We start from the raw sequence: 20,529 nt of genomic DNA on the forward strand, positions 1-20,529 counted from the left end.
GCACTACGCACCTCTCCAGCTGGGGGAGGGAAGACTTTAGGAGGTACATCTGGTCACATTCAGAATTGCAGTAATCATCAAGAACCTTCCTGGCTTAGTTTTACTAGGAGATTTTTTTGGGGGAAAATATTTTCTCAAAACAAACATAGTTATTATGAACTAGGACACAAAATTATGTACATTTTTAAGAAAAAGAAAAACAGACACTGCATAGAAATTTCCCTGGAGGGAGTGTATTTGGCGAGAATTTCTTCTGCCCTTGAATATTCAGAGAAGTTTGAAATGTGTTGCCTAACTTCGCTAGAAATGACTATCTAGTATACGAATGAAGAGTAAAACTTAGTTCAAGGAAATACTATATTCCAACTGAATCATGGGGCAGGAGCATTTCAAACACAGGAAATGAAATCAACAAGTGTTCTTCTAGGTGCTTTATCATATTATGTAATTGAAATCCCTTCTTACAATAAAAGTTTCTGTAGCAGTCACTGCAAATGAGGGTTATTGACTAAGTAAAACTAAATTTAAATATATTTATAAATTATGGTTTTATACTTCACTTCCAATCCTTTACAATTTGAAGAGCTAATAACTACTCGATTTGTTTTTCATTAAATATTTTACCAAAAATCATTACAAAATCATTGTTTGAGAGTCTCCCAGAAGCAGAAATAATCCATTATGTAAATTTGAGTGCTTAGAACATTATTCAAAGACACATCTGCATTCAGCTAATTTGATGTTTCTGTGTAATGTGTACATCTAGCCAGGTCTAAGTGCATGACCTCTTCCTGGTAGGCATGCTCAAGATGCAGTCTGAGAACCCTTCTGCTGGTAACTTCTTTTTTTTTTTTGGTGAGGAAGATTAGCCCTGAGCTAACATCTGTTGCCAATCCTCCTCTTTTTGCTGAGGAAGATTGGCCCTGGGCTAACATCTGTGCCCATCTTCCTCTACTTTATATGTGGGATGCCAGCTACAGCATAGCTTGATAAGTGGTGGGTAGGTCCAGGCCTGGGATCTGAACCTTTGAACCCTGGGCTGCCAAAGTGGAGCACTAAAACTTAAACCACTACGCCACTGGGCTGGCCCCACTGTCAGTAACTTTTGATGCATCCTGTTCACTATGGAGACGAAGAATCTGCGTTTTAAAGAAATATCTCAGGTGATTCTGATGAAAGTAGTCTGATAATTACACTTTGAAAAACAAGGAAGATGTTTTCTGGTTATGATTAGCGGCATTCATTTGACTAATATTTTTGAAATCAGCTTTAGAAGAGGGTTTCGGAATTAGCGTAGTTTTAATGTACATTCTTTACTTACTCTTCTATCCGTTTTTTTAGAAGCCTGGCACATTTTGGACTAAAGGTCTTGAGTTCTAATTCTGCTTCTTCCAGCTGTTCAATTATGGACAAGTCGCTTGACTATTTTATATCTTACTTTCTTAGGCAGTAAAAATAAACATTTGGATGTTCATCTTTAGGACCCCGTGACTAATTTCCATTATCTTTCTTTATAATAGCTAAGGAGAATTGAATAAAATGTTTTTAATTAAAACTTGACTATTTGATTGCCTAATTAATATTTGAGATATAAAAAGATGGCCAGAGTTGCTATCAGCTGTACATGAAGTTAGAATTGCAGATAGTAATTCTGATACATTGCTTAGCCTATTTGATCATACAGGGATCCTGAATATTTCTCATTACATGAGCAATATTAAAGTATAAAGTGCTGTTAAAGTATTTTCCATCTGAAATCTGGAGAAAACAGTTTTGTGGTTCTATATAAAAGAAATATAAATTTAAAAACTGAAGTTATTAATGGAAAGTGGTTAACTGGTACTCCAGAGTAGGATTGGCCAACTTTTCCTGTACAGGATCCGATAGCAGATATTTCAAGCTTTGGAGGCCATGTAAGATCTCTTTCCTCCTCCACTTATTTTTCTTCTTCCTCCTCCTCCTCTTCTTCTTCTAACAATTTAAAAATGTAAAAATATTCTTAGCTCGGGGCCATACAAAAACTGGTTAGAACAGTGCTTCTCAAACTTTAGTGTGCATACACATCTCTGAGGGATCTTGTTAAAATGCGGATTCTGTAGATGTGGCGTTGGGCCCTGGATCTTGTATATGTAACATGCCTTTGGCTGTCAAAGCTCTTGAAGTTAAACTGTTTCATGGCTCTTCATGTGATGAACAGCCCCCTCTACTGTTAAGATTCGAATCCTCAATGAGTTTGGCTGACAACTTTCTATTTTTTTAACCAAATAATGGGGTTGTTTTGGTCCAATAATGTAGAATACCTAGTAGTTTAGTGGTCCTTCATAATTTTGGAAATTTGATGAAAGCTGTGGTCTCCTCACCACTACTCCCTCCTGCCCACACATAAATAACCATGTTTATACACAATTTCAAAGAATTTATGGACCTACCTAAGGCTTATCCATCTTAAGGGTCACTGCTATAGTTGTGTAATGTCTGAATGTAAAGGAGCTCAGAATTAATTCCCTCACTCTTAATAACATCTTAAAATTTAGATTGTAGTGGTATTTTTGCATATCTCCATATCTCTGTCTCTCTCTATCTCCCTATCTATCTCCCTATCTATCTCCCTATCTATCTCCCTATCTATCTCCCTATCTCCCTATCTCCCTATCTATCTATCTATCTATCTATCTATCTATCTATCTATCTATCTATCTATCATCTATCTATGTGGTAAGACCTTTCAGTTTTATTTTATGCCCTGTTGGCTATTGCTGGCCTGATGATTACATTTAGAAGCTAAAATTGTAAATGAAGAAAATATTGTAACTATTGGTAAAAATGAACACAAATTGTTACAACACCTTGTATTAAATTTGTTCACAGTGCCTTTACTCGTGACTTTTTAAAAACTGATTTATTGAGATATAATTCATATACTACACAATTCACCCATTTAAAGTGTACAATATAATAGTTTTTGTTATTTTCATGGAGTTGTGCAACCATCACCATAATCAATTTTAGAATATTGTCATCACACCTGAAAGATGTCCCAGTCCCTCTTCACTTCCAATGGTTAGCATTTCCCTAATAGCTAATGATGTTGAGCATCTTTCCATGTGCTTACTGGACATTTGTCTAGCTTTTTTGGATAAATGTCTCTTCAAATCCTTTGCCCATTATTAAATTTGGTTATTTGTATTCTTATGAGTTGTAAGAGTTCTTTACGTATTCTAAATATGTCCCCGTCAGATATATGATTTCCAAATATTTTTTTCTGATTCTCTGAGTTGTCTTTTTCATTTTTGATGTGTTTTTTAAAGCATAAACATATTAAAATTTGATGAAATCCAATTTATCTGTTATTTCATTTGTCGCTTGTGCTTTTTGTGTCGTATCCAAGGTTTTGCCTAACTCAAGGTCATGAAAACTTGCTCCTATAATTTCTTCTACTTGTTTGATAGTTTTACCTCTTACATTTAGATTGTAGATATTCTTTTATAATAGTGGGAATAACGTTACTGGAAGAATATCCAAATGCGACAACACTAGGATAGTTTACCTATGTTATAGCGATAAATGAGTAAAATTCCCTGAGTGCTTATTGCACATGCTGGACTCTAAATTTTATTGTTAAATAGTTTAGATATTTTGCCTCTTTTTCTCTTATAAATTTGTTATTCTATATTTTATTTAATAAGTGTATATTAATGTATTTCAAGTCCTATTCAGGCCTCATCCAGGCCAAGTGCCTAATAAGGTCGGGTACTATTTGATATAGTAAATAGCGCTCTAATAACATGGAGGATTGACTTGCTTGGTTTTAACAATAGGACAACTTTGGCAGTAGGGAGAATGTAGATGACTACATATGGGAGATTAGAGAATAACAAGGAGGATATCTAAACAAGATGATTGTAGCTACCATATACCTGTTACAGGAAAAGTGACATGTAACTCTTGATGCATTTTAGGATCAGATTCTATGGCTAGTGTCCAGACCAGGACCTTTGGAAATATGCTACTGATTTGCAAACTGTGCTTAGCCATTCATATTTAAATATTGTGCAATCTTTTTTGATTATTACTTTTAAAAATGATGCTTACTTTCTATATTCTGCAAATTCCTCATTAGCTTTCAGGACCCAGTACTTACAATATGTAACTTTATTATTGTGATGCATAATGTGATTGCCTGTCCATATTTAAATGCTTTGGATCTCTTCAGTTCTTTTTTTAAAAATTCTGACCAGTGTACTGTAAACTACTCTTTTGCTTCAGGTACTAGCACTTGTGATGAATAAGTTTCTTCTTGGATGTGATGAGATAACAAATGGTAATCAGCAACCTTTAAAAGTTAATCCTCTTCAGAAAAGAAAAAGTTCATTCACTACTAAATTAAATTACTTTTATGAGAATAAAATATGCATTTTAAATTAATATTGAAAGTAAACTGCAATAACATTAAGGAGTAAATATTACTTCTGTCTATTGAGCAGAAATGTGCTAATATTAGGTGATTGGTTGAAAAATTTTAAGAGCAAACTTTCACAAGCTCTTGTCTAGATTATCATTCTGTTCTCAGACATGGTTGTTTCTCTTAGCAGCTTCTTTAGATTTATTTGCAGCAGCGGGTAGGACATTTCCGTAAATAATGGCCATGGACATCTTATAAATTAAAAATATTCAAACAACACGTTATGCAAAATTTTTATCTTAAAATACCAACAGGTCCTGCTCTCCCTATTCCTTATACCCTCTACTGGTCCCACCTTCATTGCAGTCACAAGGAAGTCATTGGTGCCTGTCACTCTTCTTACTATCTGCTGGTATACCGAATTCTGTCAAGCGTTTATTTTATGATACGCATTATATCTTCCTCCTTTTTTCTACCCGCGGTGTCGTTTCCCAAGGTCGGGTTCTTTTTCTTGTTCTCTGGGATATTTAAGTAACTCTCATCTGTCTTTAGGCCTCCATTGCTATCCATGTTTTACACTGCAGACCAAAAGTATCTTTCTAATACACAGACAGTCATGTCACTGTCCCCTCAAAATCTGTTAGCCATATAGACTAAAAGTCACATTCTTTAGCACGGTATTCTTGGAGCCCTTTGGTCTCTGCCTCCAAGACTACCTTTTACCCTCACCTGGCACAGTGACTTCCTCCCTGATTAGGAAACATACTGTGCATGGACTCTCATCACTCTCTCCTTTTGCTCATGTTGTTTCTTCAGTCTGAATGCCTTTCTCCCTCTGTTGACGTATTTTCATTCTTTACAGCTCAATTTGAAGGCCACCTTTTTGAGGAGAGGCCTCTTATTATGCTCTAGTTAGAGTTAGCATTTTTTCCTGTTTTCTTCTGTAATGCATTTCTTGGACCTCCATGCAATACTTATTTCATTTTAGCATAGTGATTTATACTTGAGTTCCTTGGTCAGACATACCTGGATTCAGATCCTGCCTCTACTGCTTTCTGCCCCTACATTCCTGGCAATACCTAAGCATCTTCCTCATCTGTTAAATTGAGTTAATATTTGTACATAATGAGTGGGTCTTTTTTTAAGTCTGATAACCCAATGCCAGTATGAGAAATGGTCTTTATGTGTGTATCCTAGGTAGTTGCCCATTTTGCTTTTTCCTTTGAAGACAGGCAATTAGTCTTACTCATCTTAGTACGCATTCCAACATGTTGGTTCCAAAAGAAAATCTCATGTTTTCTTTTACTTTTGCTTGTCGGGATTGGTGGAACATGTTAAACCTAACTCATTAACATATTAATTTATTGCTATATTGTTTTATTCCACAAAGAAGTTGGGTTGACTTGTGAGATGCATAAAGAACAAAAGAGTGAAACATAAAATGGTGGACAGTTCATTTTGAATAATTGAAGAGTTTAATTTCACCAATGTGAACCTAAGTGAAACAAAGCTATAGATGAGGAAATGTTAAAGCTTGTCTTCATTCTGTCGCGTTTTGTAGGATCTCGTCTTCGCCAGGAAGACTTTCCCCCACGGATTGTGGAGCACCCTTCCGATGTCATTGTCTCTAAGGGAGAGCCCACCACTTTGAACTGTAAGGCAGAGGGCCGGCCAACGCCCACCATTGAGTGGTACAAGGATGGTGAGCGGGTGGAGACCGACAAGGACGATCCCCGGTCCCACAGGATGCTGCTGCCCAGCGGATCCTTATTCTTCCTGCGCATTGTGCACGGGCGCAGAAGTAAACCCGATGAAGGAAGCTACGTTTGTGTTGCAAGGAACTATCTTGGCGAAGCAGTGAGTCGAAATGCATCTCTGGAAGTGGCATGTAAGTGAACACAATGCACCTCGTAAATGGCAGGCACATTTACTTCGATTTATTTTCAGTAAGCCTTGATTTGTTCCCATAGATGCTTAATATCTAAAGAATAAAACAATGACACACTGCATAATTTTACTTTGCCTTCTCCAAAGAAAGCCGGTCGAAACAATGTCAAGCCAGAGTGTTGCAGTAGATTTATATATATTAAAGCAATGTGGTGATTATGTTATTATGTTACAGTAAGGTGGTGATGATGCCGGTCATATTGAAAATTTGAATTATTAATGAGAGTTATAATCAAGTATTATAGTCGGCCTTGTTAAAATGAAAAGTTTCTTTGTAACATGGCATCAAAAACAAGGCATAAATTCAATATTGTACCTATTTCTGTTACCTATTTATATGTAACTATTATATATATTATATATTTATTTGTTAATATATATTTATAAATATATAATATAATAAATGTATATTATATATCTTTTTTCCTAAATCTAACTTTTATCAGGCAACTTTAAAAAGAATGTACTCTCTAGGCTATATTAACTCTTTTACTTCCAGGCTGAATTCAGGAATCATTGCTCTAGGCATGCAGGGGAGAATACTCCAACAATAACAGCAACTATACTTTATTTATTATTTTTTTAATCAAAAAACTCATCAGAGAAGAGATCTGATTTCTGTAGGAACAGACCGTTCATACATAGGAGGGTCTTATTCAATCTTGTAATCAGCAATAGCTAAGGACTTGCCCTGACTTCGGCATTTAAAAAATATGTTTATTAATCAGATAGCCCATGTCACTAGTAAATCAAGATATCAATGCTTTGCATCTATTTGAACATTTATTCCGTAATTTTATGGATTGTTTTCCAGAACAAATTAAAAAATATGATAAATTTTCTTTTCCAGTTTATAGGTGAGGTTTTACATTTTTGATATTATCTATTTTGAGGAAAGATTTTCTGTAGAATTAATTGTGAATAAGATGGTAACAATTGGGCCTAAAAAAAATTTGTACTCTTCAACTTTCTGTTTGTACCAGTAGGTCTTCATAGATAAGAGAATTGAAGAATTTCAGGATACATGAGTCTTATTTATTTAACTGGGAGGGGAGTGCTAAATAATAGCTCATGGTCTCATGTCTCCAATTAAAGCTGATACTTGTGCTCACATGCTACATGGTATCACACTAGATTATAAAACTTGTGTTTGTGTATTAAAATTCTCAACAATATATCATTTCCTTTACATATGAAAGCATCTTTTAGTAAACAAAATCACACTGTTTCTTATTCAGCTATCCCAATGAAAGCTTTTGTTCTTAAGCATCCAGTCTTTTGATTTATAGGTTGTACCAGGAAATCTGGAATCTGCTGATGCTTGAAATCTGTAAGTTCAATAGGAAAAAACTAGAAGAATCCCAAGACCCAAATTTGTTTTGTGAAGTACCTTGAGATATGAACATTAGAACCTTAGCTAGCAATGCCATTAGACGCCGGACACCAGGTAATTTCATTTTTATAACTTGAAAAAGCAGTTAAATTAAATGCAGTTTAGTGAGATTTGAAATACACTCACAAAACCTCAAGAATGCAAATATTCCTAACTGTTCCATTTTTATTTTGAATGTCTTATTTCTGGAACTTTTCAAACGTATTAAAATATTTCAATGTCAAATTTTATTGATTTTTTTCCCCCATCAGATCCCTTTATAGTAAATATAACATACATTATTCTCCCCTTTTGTGGATAAAATGAAACCCATGATGGTTAAGTGACCAAGACTCAGACAATAAGTTAGTGGGGAATTCAAAATCAGATCCTGATTCTTTTAATTTTCAGTTTTAGAGAATTGTGCCATATTTGGAAAAACACACCAATGAAATCTGGCCTATTTTACATAAATAAAAATTAATTCTTCAATTTTCAATTCTTTTAAAAAATTTTTCTTTTATCTACTCAGCAGCAAATACCTATTTTTTAATCCTTAATTAACTTTCCTTCTCAATATTAAAGTTTATCTAAATTTGCCAGTCATTTCATCATTAGACAGCTATAAACTCATTTTTTTTCTAAGCCTTAGCTTTGTTAAAATTGCTCCCAACACACATGCGTCTTGTACTTTTATTTAATCTAAAAGATCGCTGTCTTTCCTAATTACGTCATTAATAATGAATCAAACTGTTTTAGGAGGTAAATTTTAAACCATGATTTTTTTTCATGTAATATGACAATAGTGTTTTTTATCTTTAAATCAATGAGCTTTGAGAAATGCTAAAAATACTTCTGACCTAGAGAGGAAAACAAGAAGGCTGCTAAATTGGATTTGGCTAGTGAATAAAATTCTTTCTTCTAATGCCATGTCAACAGTTCATGCCATTTGAGGCAATGCAAGATCAAATAATATCTATTTATATGCTGCTCATCTCTTTTGCATTAGCTCACCAGTCTTCTCTCTTTCCTTGTGTGTTTAATAAAAAGTATTAATATGGAAATTTGGGTCAAAGCATTGTGATTTTTCAATACTACTGCTAACCAAGTTGTATTTTTATAAAATGATACAGGCCTTCGTATCTTAGAACACTCAACATAAATGCTACATTATGGCACATCCATTTCTTCACCCATTAAAGGAAAGAATGGAAACCTTAAAACACTGTGTATTTGGAAAACCGTAGGTAGCTCGATGTGAGGTTGGTGGGTAGCATAAGTTGCAGAGGTAAGCATGTGCTGCATCACAAAATCTAGACATTTTTTGTTAAGTGAAAGGAGAGTCTTTGAAAGAGAATTGAAGATTGGGTTAAAGGGATGGTGACTGAAGTCAGAGAGGAGTGAAGAAGCTGTCAAATAATTCAGAAAAGAGTAGACATTAGATTTTAAACTGAAAATAGCAATGGAGATTCAAAGAAGGAAATACTTTGAATCATATTTAGAAATTATAAATCATATCACTTTATGGTTGATTTGGAGATAGAAGGTGATTCCCAGAATTTTTTTGATGGTGTGACTGGGTATATAGTGCTTCCATCCATAGGGATGGCAGATACAGGAGAAATAACTGTAGTGGGAACAGGAGGCTCAAATCAGCTTTGCCTGTATTATTTGATATACTAAAGCGATATCAAGGTAAAAATATCTCCTGTTCCAGTAAAAAAAGAGCTTTTGGAATTGAAAAGAGAGATCTTTCCCAGATAGTGGTTGAAGCCAGGGGAGTAGGTAGAAGTCTATGTGGTTGCCCAGACAGGCTGTGTACAGGGATTGGTTAATAAGGGCTGAGATCCCTCCCATTGCCTGGGATCCTAATAGATGGTGGCCAAAGGGAAGAAGTGCCAGTGCAGAGGGTTCAGAGGAGGTATCAGAGTGATAGAATGTGGTAGTGAAGTGACAAGAAAACCAAGGAAATAATTTTAAGAAAGTAAAAGTGGTTGGCAATGCAAGTGCCACATGGTGGTCAAATAAAAGTGTCTGTGGGCTCTAGGGATGGAAAGAGAGCACAGCAGCTGAGGAATGAGTAGGCGGTGGAGTTGGAGTGGCAACTGTTGCCGGTGCTTTCAAGAATGTAGCTCTGTATGAGATGCGAGAGAGCTGTGGCAGGGTATCCCAGCCTCTGCACAATTGCCATTTGGATAGTTCGTTGTTGTGGGGGTGGTGCTCTGCATTGAAGGATGTTTAGCAGCATCTCTGGCCTTTGCCCAGGAGATGCCAGTAGGACCAGCCCCCTAACCCTAGTTGTGACAACCAAAGGTGTCTCCGGACACTGCCAAATGTCCCCTGGGGAGTCAAAATCACTTGAGAACCACTGATCTAGGTGTGTCTAGGTGGTTAAGAGTGTATGTATAAGTAGCAGACAAACTCGTTACAACATTTATTGTGAAATGATTATTGATAAAAAATATGGAAAATTTATAAATCTTTTTGCTTCAACTTGGTTTTCATTTTTGATTTCAAAAATCTTGGTTTCTGTTGTTGTTTGAAATGCATGCTTTTATTAATAACCATCTGGCTTGATTGATTGTGTAGAATCAGGCTGTTCTTTACCAGACTGGTATTTGTTCTCTTTTTTGTTTTCCTTTAATGCATACTTCAGTTTTATGTAATGGGACAATATAGTGGAGGAAAAAAGCATTCAGGACCAGTCATTGCAGTGGAGATTTAAATCACTTACCTCGCATTTGCTTTTTTTTTTTCTTCCTTGGTTTGGGAAAAAAAATAGCAATCCAGAAAGTACTTTTCAAATCAATTGAACTCAAGAAAGGTGTTCAGGCAAAAAGCAATTTTTACGTCTTTAGGAAACAGAATGGCAGAGTCCACAGCAAGGGACCTGGCACTGAAGAAGTTAATAGGCAATTTTCCAATGGGACCACCAAGAGAGCCGAGGTGTGGCTGGGGCAGATAGGATTTCAGTTTGAATACCAGTGTTCCCTGTGTTTGGAGCAGAAGGAGCACAGGGGTCCTTACACAGACTGTGGCTGCCTGCCATGCAGCCTGAGTCAGTGGCAGCCCCTAGAGATAGCAGCTGTAGCCCCAGGTGGTAAATATATGACAGCAGCTTGATCTATCGACCAGGGTAAGAGGGGGTTCTGGCCTAAATGAAAATTCATGAAAAATTGATGAAGTCCCCAGATTATTTTTTCCGTTTCCTTTTCTCAGCACTATGCCAGTGCAGAGAGGGGAGATTAAATGAGGTGCTGAACGCTTTAGTGGCAAGGAGGCTGTGGCTCAAAGGTCAGGGGTCACTTAGAAGCCGATCTTTGTTTTTGATCTCCTTACTTCTGAAGCAAGACATGAGAACTTTTCAGATTAGCCATGATTTACCTTTGCTTTCATAGAAATAAAGTAAAATGGGTAAGTGTTTAAAATTTGGCTTTTGATGCAACTACAAAAGAGAGAACGGATGTGATTCATAATTCAATTGGGGAACTAGAAATAAATTGAATTCCATGACTGCAAGGTGATTTCTTCCTTTTCTTTTCTTTCTTTCTTTATTTTTTTTCTCATGTATCAAGACTCATGCTGCAAGAAAGTCATTTAGAGAAGGAAAATGTCTTGCATTATTTATAGGTCACAGATTGCTAGAATAGCAAAGCTACGGAACATTCTACAAACATAATGATCCTGTTTGCTTTAAATCCAAAACTAAATTGATGTTTTATCTGTACAAGGAAGAGAGGTTACAGAAGTAGACTGACTTTGATAACAGAGGTCACAGGTAGCATTAAAAATGAACACAAGGTAAATTGTTTCCCTGATGTTTCCAAGTTAATAAATATGTAATTTTTTTCTTTTTCCTTCCTTTTCTTTTGGCTTTAAATGAATGTTATCCAGGCAAAATGCCTTTATACTCCATAAAGACAAAAAATAAATTAAATTTCAAAAAAGGCTGAGCCATAGAGAGCTTTTTAAAAAAATGCTTTATTGAGATATAATTCATATACCATATAATTTACCCATTTAAAGTGTACAATTCAGTGTTTTCCAGTATATTCACAGAGTTGTGCAACCCAGCACCACAATCTAATTTAGAACATTTATATCGCTCCTAAAGGAATCCCTATACCCACTAGCAATCGATTCCCATTCCCCTTGAACCCTCCTGCCCCAGCCCCAAGCAAACATGAATCTACTTTCCATCTCTATACATTTGCCTATTCTAGATATTTCTTATAAGTGGAATCATACAATATATGGTCTTTTGAGACTAGCCTCTTTTCTTTGGTATAATATTTTCAAGGATCATCCTTCTTGTAGCATGTATCAGTACTTCATTCCTTTATATTGCTGAATAATATTCCGTTGTAATGATACACCACATTTTATCCATCCGCTCATCAGTTGATGGATATTTGGATTGTTTCTACTTTTTGTCTATTATGAATAATGCTGCTATGAACATTCCTGTGCAAGTTTTTGTGTGGACACATGGTTTCATTTGGGTATTCTCTTGGGTGTATACTTATGGGTAGAATTTCTGAGTCATATCTTAAGTCTGTTTAACTTTTTGAGGAACTTATATGTTACTTTTAAGTGTAGATAAAACGATATTTATTAGTGCTGTTGAATTAACTGTATCCAACTCCTCTCTCAGTACAAAGCATAGGCGTGTAACATTGCCAGTATTTGATAAATATTATTGAATGGCTAGCATGTAACACCACCTGTGTCATATGTCCATATTTCAAGGTAGGATTCAATCAATTAAAAATATAAAATAATTTACTATATGAAAACATTGAATGGCCACAAAGTTTCTATTTTTTTCTTTGATCTAGTCATTTAATTCAAGTAGGTATGAATTGATGGAATAAATCATGAAATCACTTCCCCTTGCAGAGCTTCTACCAGAGCATGTTGACTTTGGCCCCAGTTAAGTTGGATAATCCTCCTATTTGAGTCTTCACTTCATTTTCTGTCAGATTATTATTTGTCCTGAAAGTAGACAATATTCTGGCTTCTCAGGAGATGACATTACCTTTCTTGAGAATAACTGACATTATCTTTACCATTCTAAGGTTACTTTTCCTTCCAAATGTCTCAAAGTTTTTTTTCTTTACTTGGAAGGTTTAGAATAAGAAATTAGTGAGTGATTATAGTAGAAATTGGTTAAGTAATTCTAGGATTGGGAAAACAGACAACTGCTGTCACCACACCATGACTTTCCTAAAACAAGTAAACATACAAACAAACCTATCCATTTATATGCATGAGAGGCAATGAGTCAAAATGGAACTGATATTCATAGATTTTGACCAAACAGAATATAGGAGCAACTGGCTTTTTCGTTATTCCTCTATTTGTATTTCTACAAATTTCAAGAGAGAATTCAGAGATTTTTTTAGTAGGGACAGGAAGATACACAACTGAACAATACTCATAGCTCAAGGGCCGTGTTCTGAGCTGAATTGTGTTCCCCCAAAATTGATATGTTGAAGCCCTAACCGTTAGTACCTCAGAATGAGACTATATTTGGAGGTAGAGCCTTTAAAGTGGTAAGTAAAAACATGGCCATTAGGGTGGGTCCTAGTCCAATCTGACTGGTGATGTTATAAGAAGAGGAAATTTGGACACATAAAGAGACGCCAGGGATGCGTGTGCGCAAAGGAAAGACCTTGTGAGGACACAGTGAGAAAGTGGCCATCTACAAGCCAAGGAGGGAGACCTCAGAAGAAACTAAACCCTCTAACACTTTGATCTCGAACTTCCAGCCTCCAGAACCGTGAGAAAATAAATTTCTGTTGTTTAAGCCACCCACTGTTGTTAATACCACCCTGTGGTATTTTGTTATGGCAGCCCCAGCAAATTAATACAGGCCTTTAATCTTGCAACAAGAGTAACACCTAATAAGAGATTGTCTTAAGAAGAAAGTAATGCTGAGAATAAAATGTTGTTTGCATTCTGTAGATTTTGTTCTGCCCTACATCCCCGATGTTGGTCTGAGGCTGTTTTGAAAGAAATCTGTAAACTCAATTAAATGTATTATAATGAATATATAGGCATCAAGAAATCAATCTAAAACATCTTTAACTAGAAACAAAGGACAAAGTAGCAAACGTTTTGGTATTAGACAACAGACGACCATAGAGGTTGTGTGTGTGGGTACACGTGCACATATCTGTGTTATTTGGGCTGTTTTGTGTGTGTACCTTTTAATTTTGTGAAACTCTTGAAAAAACCAGTCTCTCCTTTAATCTTCACAAATGAAGGTGTGAAAGTGCTACTCCTGGGAACATGTTTTGAATTTATAATCTATTTAAATATATATAATGCTGTATTTTGATATCAGGTTTTAGATGATTGAATTAACTGTATCCAACCCCTCTTTATACAAGTCTGAAGTTGCTATTCACTTAAATTAGCCTGAATTAACCTGATTACAGGGAAAGCACATAAATAAAGTGAAATCTTGATGTCCTCTACTTTTCAAAAGATTATTTCCAAAAACAGTATTATCATGAGCTCTGCAAACATATAAATCCTATCCATGGAATGACAAGCAAAAATATTCATAGTGATAGTAAGGTGTATCAAGAGAAAACATGTTGAGGTCAGCTCTTGTTTTTAACCCCAGAAACCTATTTTTAGATAAAATTAAGAAAAGAATATTCAAGGTTTTGGAGAGTTTCGCACCTAAAAACCTTCAATTTATTAGATTTCAACTGGTATGTAAATATAAGTTGATTTTACTGAAAGTGTATGTAGATTGACACTACACTTACGAAATGTAATTTTCTGCTGTAACCTGTCTGCTTTTCTCTCAAGATTTGTGTTTCAGCAGAATGACAGGTCTCCAATTTTCCTTCTTTAGACTGAATTTGTTTCTGATAATTATAATACACATCTTTCAGTTCCAAAGCAGCCCCCACAGGGTTTCTATAATTACATAAAGTTGTGCTTCCTTCATGCCTGAGTCACCATACATGGTAAGCTCTTTATAGGAGTATAGAAGTCAAAATTGTAGGTGAAATTTTGTTCAACTCTGGAAATTTCTTTTTGTATAGAAATTTGTAACAGTCTGTGGCTTAACTGCTAAAGGACGAGGTTCAATCATAGTATTGACATAGTCTTTCCACTCTTTATCATTGGAATTGTTTTTCCTCTTAGGAGATTTTTGAAAGCAAAACTAACACTCCCAACCACCCATTTCTTAATTAGGAGATATTCATACATTTTTGGCAATTGAGTACATATTTCACAAAAAGTAATCCAGGAAAGCAATATTGGGCCCTTTCTTGGGGTGATTTCTGTAAACTCCCTGAAGTTCCCTGGCACCACCCTCCAGGGGCTGCTCAGACAGCAACCGTTTAGTGTCTCTGGCCCTTGGGGAGAAGTCAAGCAGGGATTGTAAGGGAGGCAGGTGCTTTGGTAAGTGATAGACAGATATATAAGCCCAGACCCTGGTGAATCCTGACAGGTTTTTTTGTATGTTTCTTTTGTTTTGCTTTTTTGTTTTTGCAGAAAGTCTACCACCCAAAATAGCCTGAGGTCACTGGTTACAAAACTGATCCTCAAAAAGCCAGCGAGCAAGGTTGTCAAGCTGGATTTCAGGCAGCAAAAGTCTGATTGGCTGTTGCCATTGGCCCATTGAGTAGCATCACAAGTAGGACCTGGAAATTGAGCCTAAATTAACATCTAAGAAGAGAAGGGGCTCTTTTTTATCGAGTATACTTTTTTCTGAGAATCAGGTCAGTTCCCAGTTAGACAAGTACTTGTTAGTATTTATAAAGGCAATTATTAAGTTTTTTAGGTGGTTATCTAACATCTAAGTTGTACTAAGATTTTGGAACAAACTTTACAGTTTATATATGTAAATGGAAACATAATGTGACTATTTATTTCCGTAATACATCATCTTTGATATAGACCATTTTATATATATCAACCTGCCTCATTTTCCTCCTTCTTGCTTTCTCTGCTTGTTCACATTGAGTGAGGACAATTGACGTTTTTCCTTAAATCAATTTAAAAGTCTTTACTGAGTTTCCTGCTACAGCCTGGGTTTGTTTCCTGGTCAGGGAACCACATCACCTGTCTGTCGGTGTCATACTGTGGTGACTGTGTGTTGCTGTGATGCTGAAAACTATGCCACTGGGATTTCAAATACCAGCAGGGTCACCCATGGTGGAAAGGTTTCAGCGGAGCTTCCAGACTAAGACAAACTAGGAAGAAGGACATGACCACTCACTTCAGAAAAAATTGAGCATGAAAACCCTATGAACAGCAGAAGAGCATTGTCTGATACAGAGCTGGAAGGTGAGAGGATGGCGTAAAAGGACTGGGTAGGGTTCCGCTCTGCTGTACACAGTGTCGTTAGGAGTTAGAATCGACTTGACGGCAGTAACAAAATTGGGTTTACTAGTCATTAGGAGTAAAAAGCTGTTTAAGAGGTCCATGCCCTCAGTGGTATTTGTCTTATAAGTGAGAAGCCCGGGCAGCCTCATCAAGAGACAGCTAGTCTTCCACTGTGGTGTAGGGTAAGGGCCTTCAGACAGGTCATGCCACAGGAGTTAGAAGAAGGAGTGGCACAAAATGCTTCTGGATGAATATGAATGAAAAGTGGCCTTAGAAAACTAGAGAGAAGTGTGAAAGCAAAGGCCTGAGGCTGTACTTGGCCAGTTTGGGAGAAAATGAGGATATTTGTTGAATTGGAGGATATGTGCAGGGGAGTAGAGGGAGATCATTTAAATAGCGAGGCAGAGATTGGTAATGATTAAACAAACTAAGGAGCTTGCCTGTTATCCTAGAAGACCTAAGGGAACCCTTCAGTGTTTTTTGATTTGGGAGTGTTACTTGGAAGTATGGTATGAAAGGAGATACGTTAAACACAGTGTGAGGTGGAGTAGAACACGGAGGAGTGTGGAGGTGGGAGATCTACTACAAGTTAAGGTACAGTAGGATGCCGGTGGAATTAAATTAATGAATTAAGCTGATATCAGAAAAAGAAGAGTTGGCATTCCAAAGGAGAATTGATAGGAATTTAAGAAATGAATTTGTGTTTCAAGGGATGATATAAGTTTAGTTTGCTATATTTTTATATACTGTCTTCTAACTGCTAGCTACTCAGCTAGGTGTTGAGGATACAGATACATAGAACAGAACAAGAGTGGTTTAATGGGTATAGAGTTTCAGTGTTGCAAGATGACAAAGTCCTGGAGATCTCTTGCACAACCATGTGAATATACTTAACATCACTGAACTGTGCAGTTAAAAATGAATAAGATGGTATATTTTATGTTATTATTATTTTTTTACCTCAATTAAAAACAAAAAATAGAACAAAGCATGACTCATGCCATCAAAGAGTGTTCAACAGGATGGTGCAAAATGTGGTAAGTCCTAGTGCGAGGAGCAGCTGACATTCTGTGGGGATTCAGAGGAAGAAGAGATTGATTCTGCCAAGAGAACTGTGGAACAGGTGAAATGATTTCTCTGGGCAGAAACTGAGTAATAGTAATTGCTGGTGCTTGCTAAACCAGGCTTCTTTCCTACATTTTTTTTTTTTTTTTTGTGAGGGAGATAAGCCCTGAGCTAACATCCGTGCTAATCCTCCTCTTTTTGCTGAGGAAGACCGGCTCTGAGCTAACATCTGATGCCAATCCTCCTCGTTTTTTTTTCCCCCCAAAGCCCCTGTAGATAGTTGTATGTCATAGTTGCACATCCTTCTAGTTGCTGTATGTGGGACGTGGCCTCAGGATGGCTAGAGAAGCAGTGCGTCAGTGCACGCCAGGGATCCGAACCCAGGCTGCCAGCAGCGGAGCGCGTGCACTTAACCACTAAGCCACCGGGCCGGCCCTCCTACATGTTTTATACTCATGGTTTATTCAGTTCTCAAAACAACCCTATTATTTTCTCTCTGTTATATCTGAGGCCCAAAGAATTACCTTGCCATTTTTTATACAGCAGGAAGAATCAGGATTTGAACTCAGGCAGCCTTCATCTAGAACCTGCTTTCTTAGCCATTATGCTGAGTTCTCATTGATTCACTTAAACAAACAAAATCATTTGACACTTAGAAAAAAATCATTAGCATTTGTTTTAGGTATTTTACCCAGAAACAATGAAGCAATTGTATATATCAGGAAGGATGCAATTGTATACAGTGAGGCAGCTGGACTACATGAAATTGAAAGCTTCATTTTGGTGCTAAAATTCTGTGATTCATGGGATATTAAAGGAAAGAAACAACAGAAAGAGTAATCTTTTCTATTTTTTTTATTTAGTTATATATTGACGTTTGAGAGCTCATTAGTTTATTCAAGTAATTTGATTTTCTCTGTACAGTTCCTAGTTGTCAAATATCAGTATCAGGAAAATTCGTCACTTTCAGTTCTTATTGACATGTTTGCAGGCCAAAGTAGCTTGGAGATTAAGAATCCAATTTATAAGATGAGTCATCTATCATTTAATATCTAAAGATAACTTGACTAAGTTTTATAGAAAACAGAGCATGATAATAGCAATGATACCTTTATAATACTTCCTAGAGTTCTTTGAGAGTTATTAACACATTTACATGCATTGTCTCATGGTAAAATGTATTATTTGTGGACATTTGCTGATTTGATAGTTTCTAAGTTCAGTACGTAGTGTCATTAGCATTGGTTAATTTGACTTTCAGATAACTCGTTTTTAATTTAAGAATGAATTAAAAGGGGAAAGATAAGTCTTTTCAACAAATGATACTGGAGCAATTGGATATTCATAGGCAAAAAAAAATGAACCTTGACTTAAACCTTATGCATTATACAAAAATGAATTCCAAATGGATCATAGATTTAAATGTAAAACATAGAACTATAAAACTTTTAGAAGATAGGACAATTCATTTTGGTGCCTAGGACCTGGTGAAGACTTCTTAGACATGGTGCCAAAGCACAAACCAAAAAGATAAAATAAATAAATGTGGCTTCATTAAAATGAGAAACTTTTATTCTCTGAAAGATCTTGTTAAGAGCATAAAAAAAAAGCACTGCATACTAGGAGAATATATTTGCAAACAACACTTATCTGACAAGAGACTCACATCTAGAATGTAGAAAGATCTCTCAAAACTCAGATTAAATGAAACAATCCAATTAGAACATGGGCACAAGACATGAAGAAACATTCCACCAAAAAGAAAATATGGATGGCAGATAAGCACATGAAGAAATGTTAAGCATCACCAGCCTTAGGGAGATACACGTTAAGAGTGTGATGAGATAACACTACATATCTTCTAGAACAGCCAAAATAAGAAATCGTGACATTACCAAATACTGGTGAGGATGCGGAGAAACTGGATCTCTCATATGTTATTGATGGGAATGTGAAATTGTACAGCCACTCTGGAAAATGATTTGACAGCTTCTGAAAATACTAAATATACACTTACCATACAATTGCACTCCTGGGCACTTAGAGAAATAATAACATATCTGCACAAAAACCTGTACACAATTTTTAATAGCAGTTTTATTTGTAATAGCAAAATAATGGAAACAACAACTACATTGTCCCTCAGTAGATGAATGGTTAAACAAACCATGCTATATCCACACTATGAAATACTACTCAGCATTAAAGAGGAATGAATTATTGATACACACGATGACTTGGATAGATCTCAAGGGCATTATGCTGAGTGAAAAAAGCCATTTCAAAAGATCACATACTGTATGATTCCATTTATATAGCCTTCTCAAAATGACAAAATTATAGTGATGGAAAACAGATTAGTGGTTGCCAAGGGTTAGGGATGGTGGCGGGAAGAGGCATGGCTGTAGCTATGAAGGAAGAGCAAGAGGGTGACCTTTGTGGTGGTGAAATAGTTGTGCATCTTGATTGTGATGATGGTTACACAAATGTGCACATGTGGTAAAATGACAGAACCACACACACACATTGTACCAATGTCAAATTTCTGGTTTTGGTACTGTACTATCATTATATATGATGTAACCATTAGGGGGAAACTGGGTGAAGGGTACACAGGACATCTCTGTACTATCTTTACAACTTTGTATGAATCTATAATTATTGCAACATAAAAAGCTAAAACAAATGAGCTGTCCAACTATCTGAAGTAGACGTTAGAAATATAAATAAAAAAGTCTTATTAGGAACTGAATAATTTATTTCATTACTTTTGAATAAAGTGTTTTGCTTAAATATTGATGAATTCATATTTTTATTAAATTTCCATTATCTGTTTAAACTTAATCAGATTCACAAATTCATTTTTTGGAATTCATAAACTCAACTTGTGGTACATTCTACATACAGTTCTGTGAATTTATCTTTCAATTTTTGATTTTTGCTCCATCATGTTTTTGAGTTTAATGATAGATTTTTTTTTTTTTTTTAAGGAAAGGGGAAGTTAAAGTAAGAGGGGAGTGGTTGTTCATGGGAGTAAAGTAAGAGTCCCCAGTACCTGACCTAATGAATAGGGTCCGTTATATAGCGGCCCAGAGGTCTCTTACTCTAGACTGCGTTAATAATTCAGATTAAGAAATGTAATTCAGCTTGATTTTTTGCTGCTAAAACTATGTGTGGAATATTGTTAATAGTTCTGATTGTCAGTTTAAATTCAATGTTAAAACTGGAATACCACTAGGAGAAAAAGATGAAGGATTTAACGCTGTCACAAGTAGGGAAAGCAGAAGGAATTGGGATCTTTGAGCCAGGAGCAGTGAATACATCCGTAGGTCTGGTAGTTCTCTCCAAGGACGTAAAGAACTGTCAAGACAAAGAGAGAATGTATTTG

The 20,529-nt window shown here is 36.0% G+C and overlaps 1 protein-coding gene across 6 annotated transcripts in view; it reads left to right on the forward strand.

Annotated features, from left to right (window-relative positions):
* The window catches only part of ROBO2 (roundabout guidance receptor 2), a 593,028-nt gene that overhangs the window by 52,896 nt on the left and 519,603 nt on the right, over nt 1-20,529 (forward strand). For all 6 annotated transcript variants that reach the window (XM_087418202.1, XM_087418199.1, XM_087418200.1 and 3 more), the window contains exon 2: nt 5,964-6,290. In XM_087418202.1, the coding sequence (XP_087274328.1) occupies nt 6,149-6,290 (142 nt within the window). In that variant the 5' untranslated portion in view covers nt 5,964-6,148. The remainder of the gene's footprint in view (nt 1-5,963; nt 6,291-20,529) is intronic.

Source organism: Ceratotherium simum, chromosome 27 (assembly GCF_057802395.1).
Source record: "Ceratotherium simum simum isolate JZ-2026a chromosome 27, ASM5780239v1, whole genome shotgun sequence".
Classification (NCBI taxonomy): domain Eukaryota; kingdom Metazoa; phylum Chordata; class Mammalia; order Perissodactyla; family Rhinocerotidae; genus Ceratotherium; species Ceratotherium simum.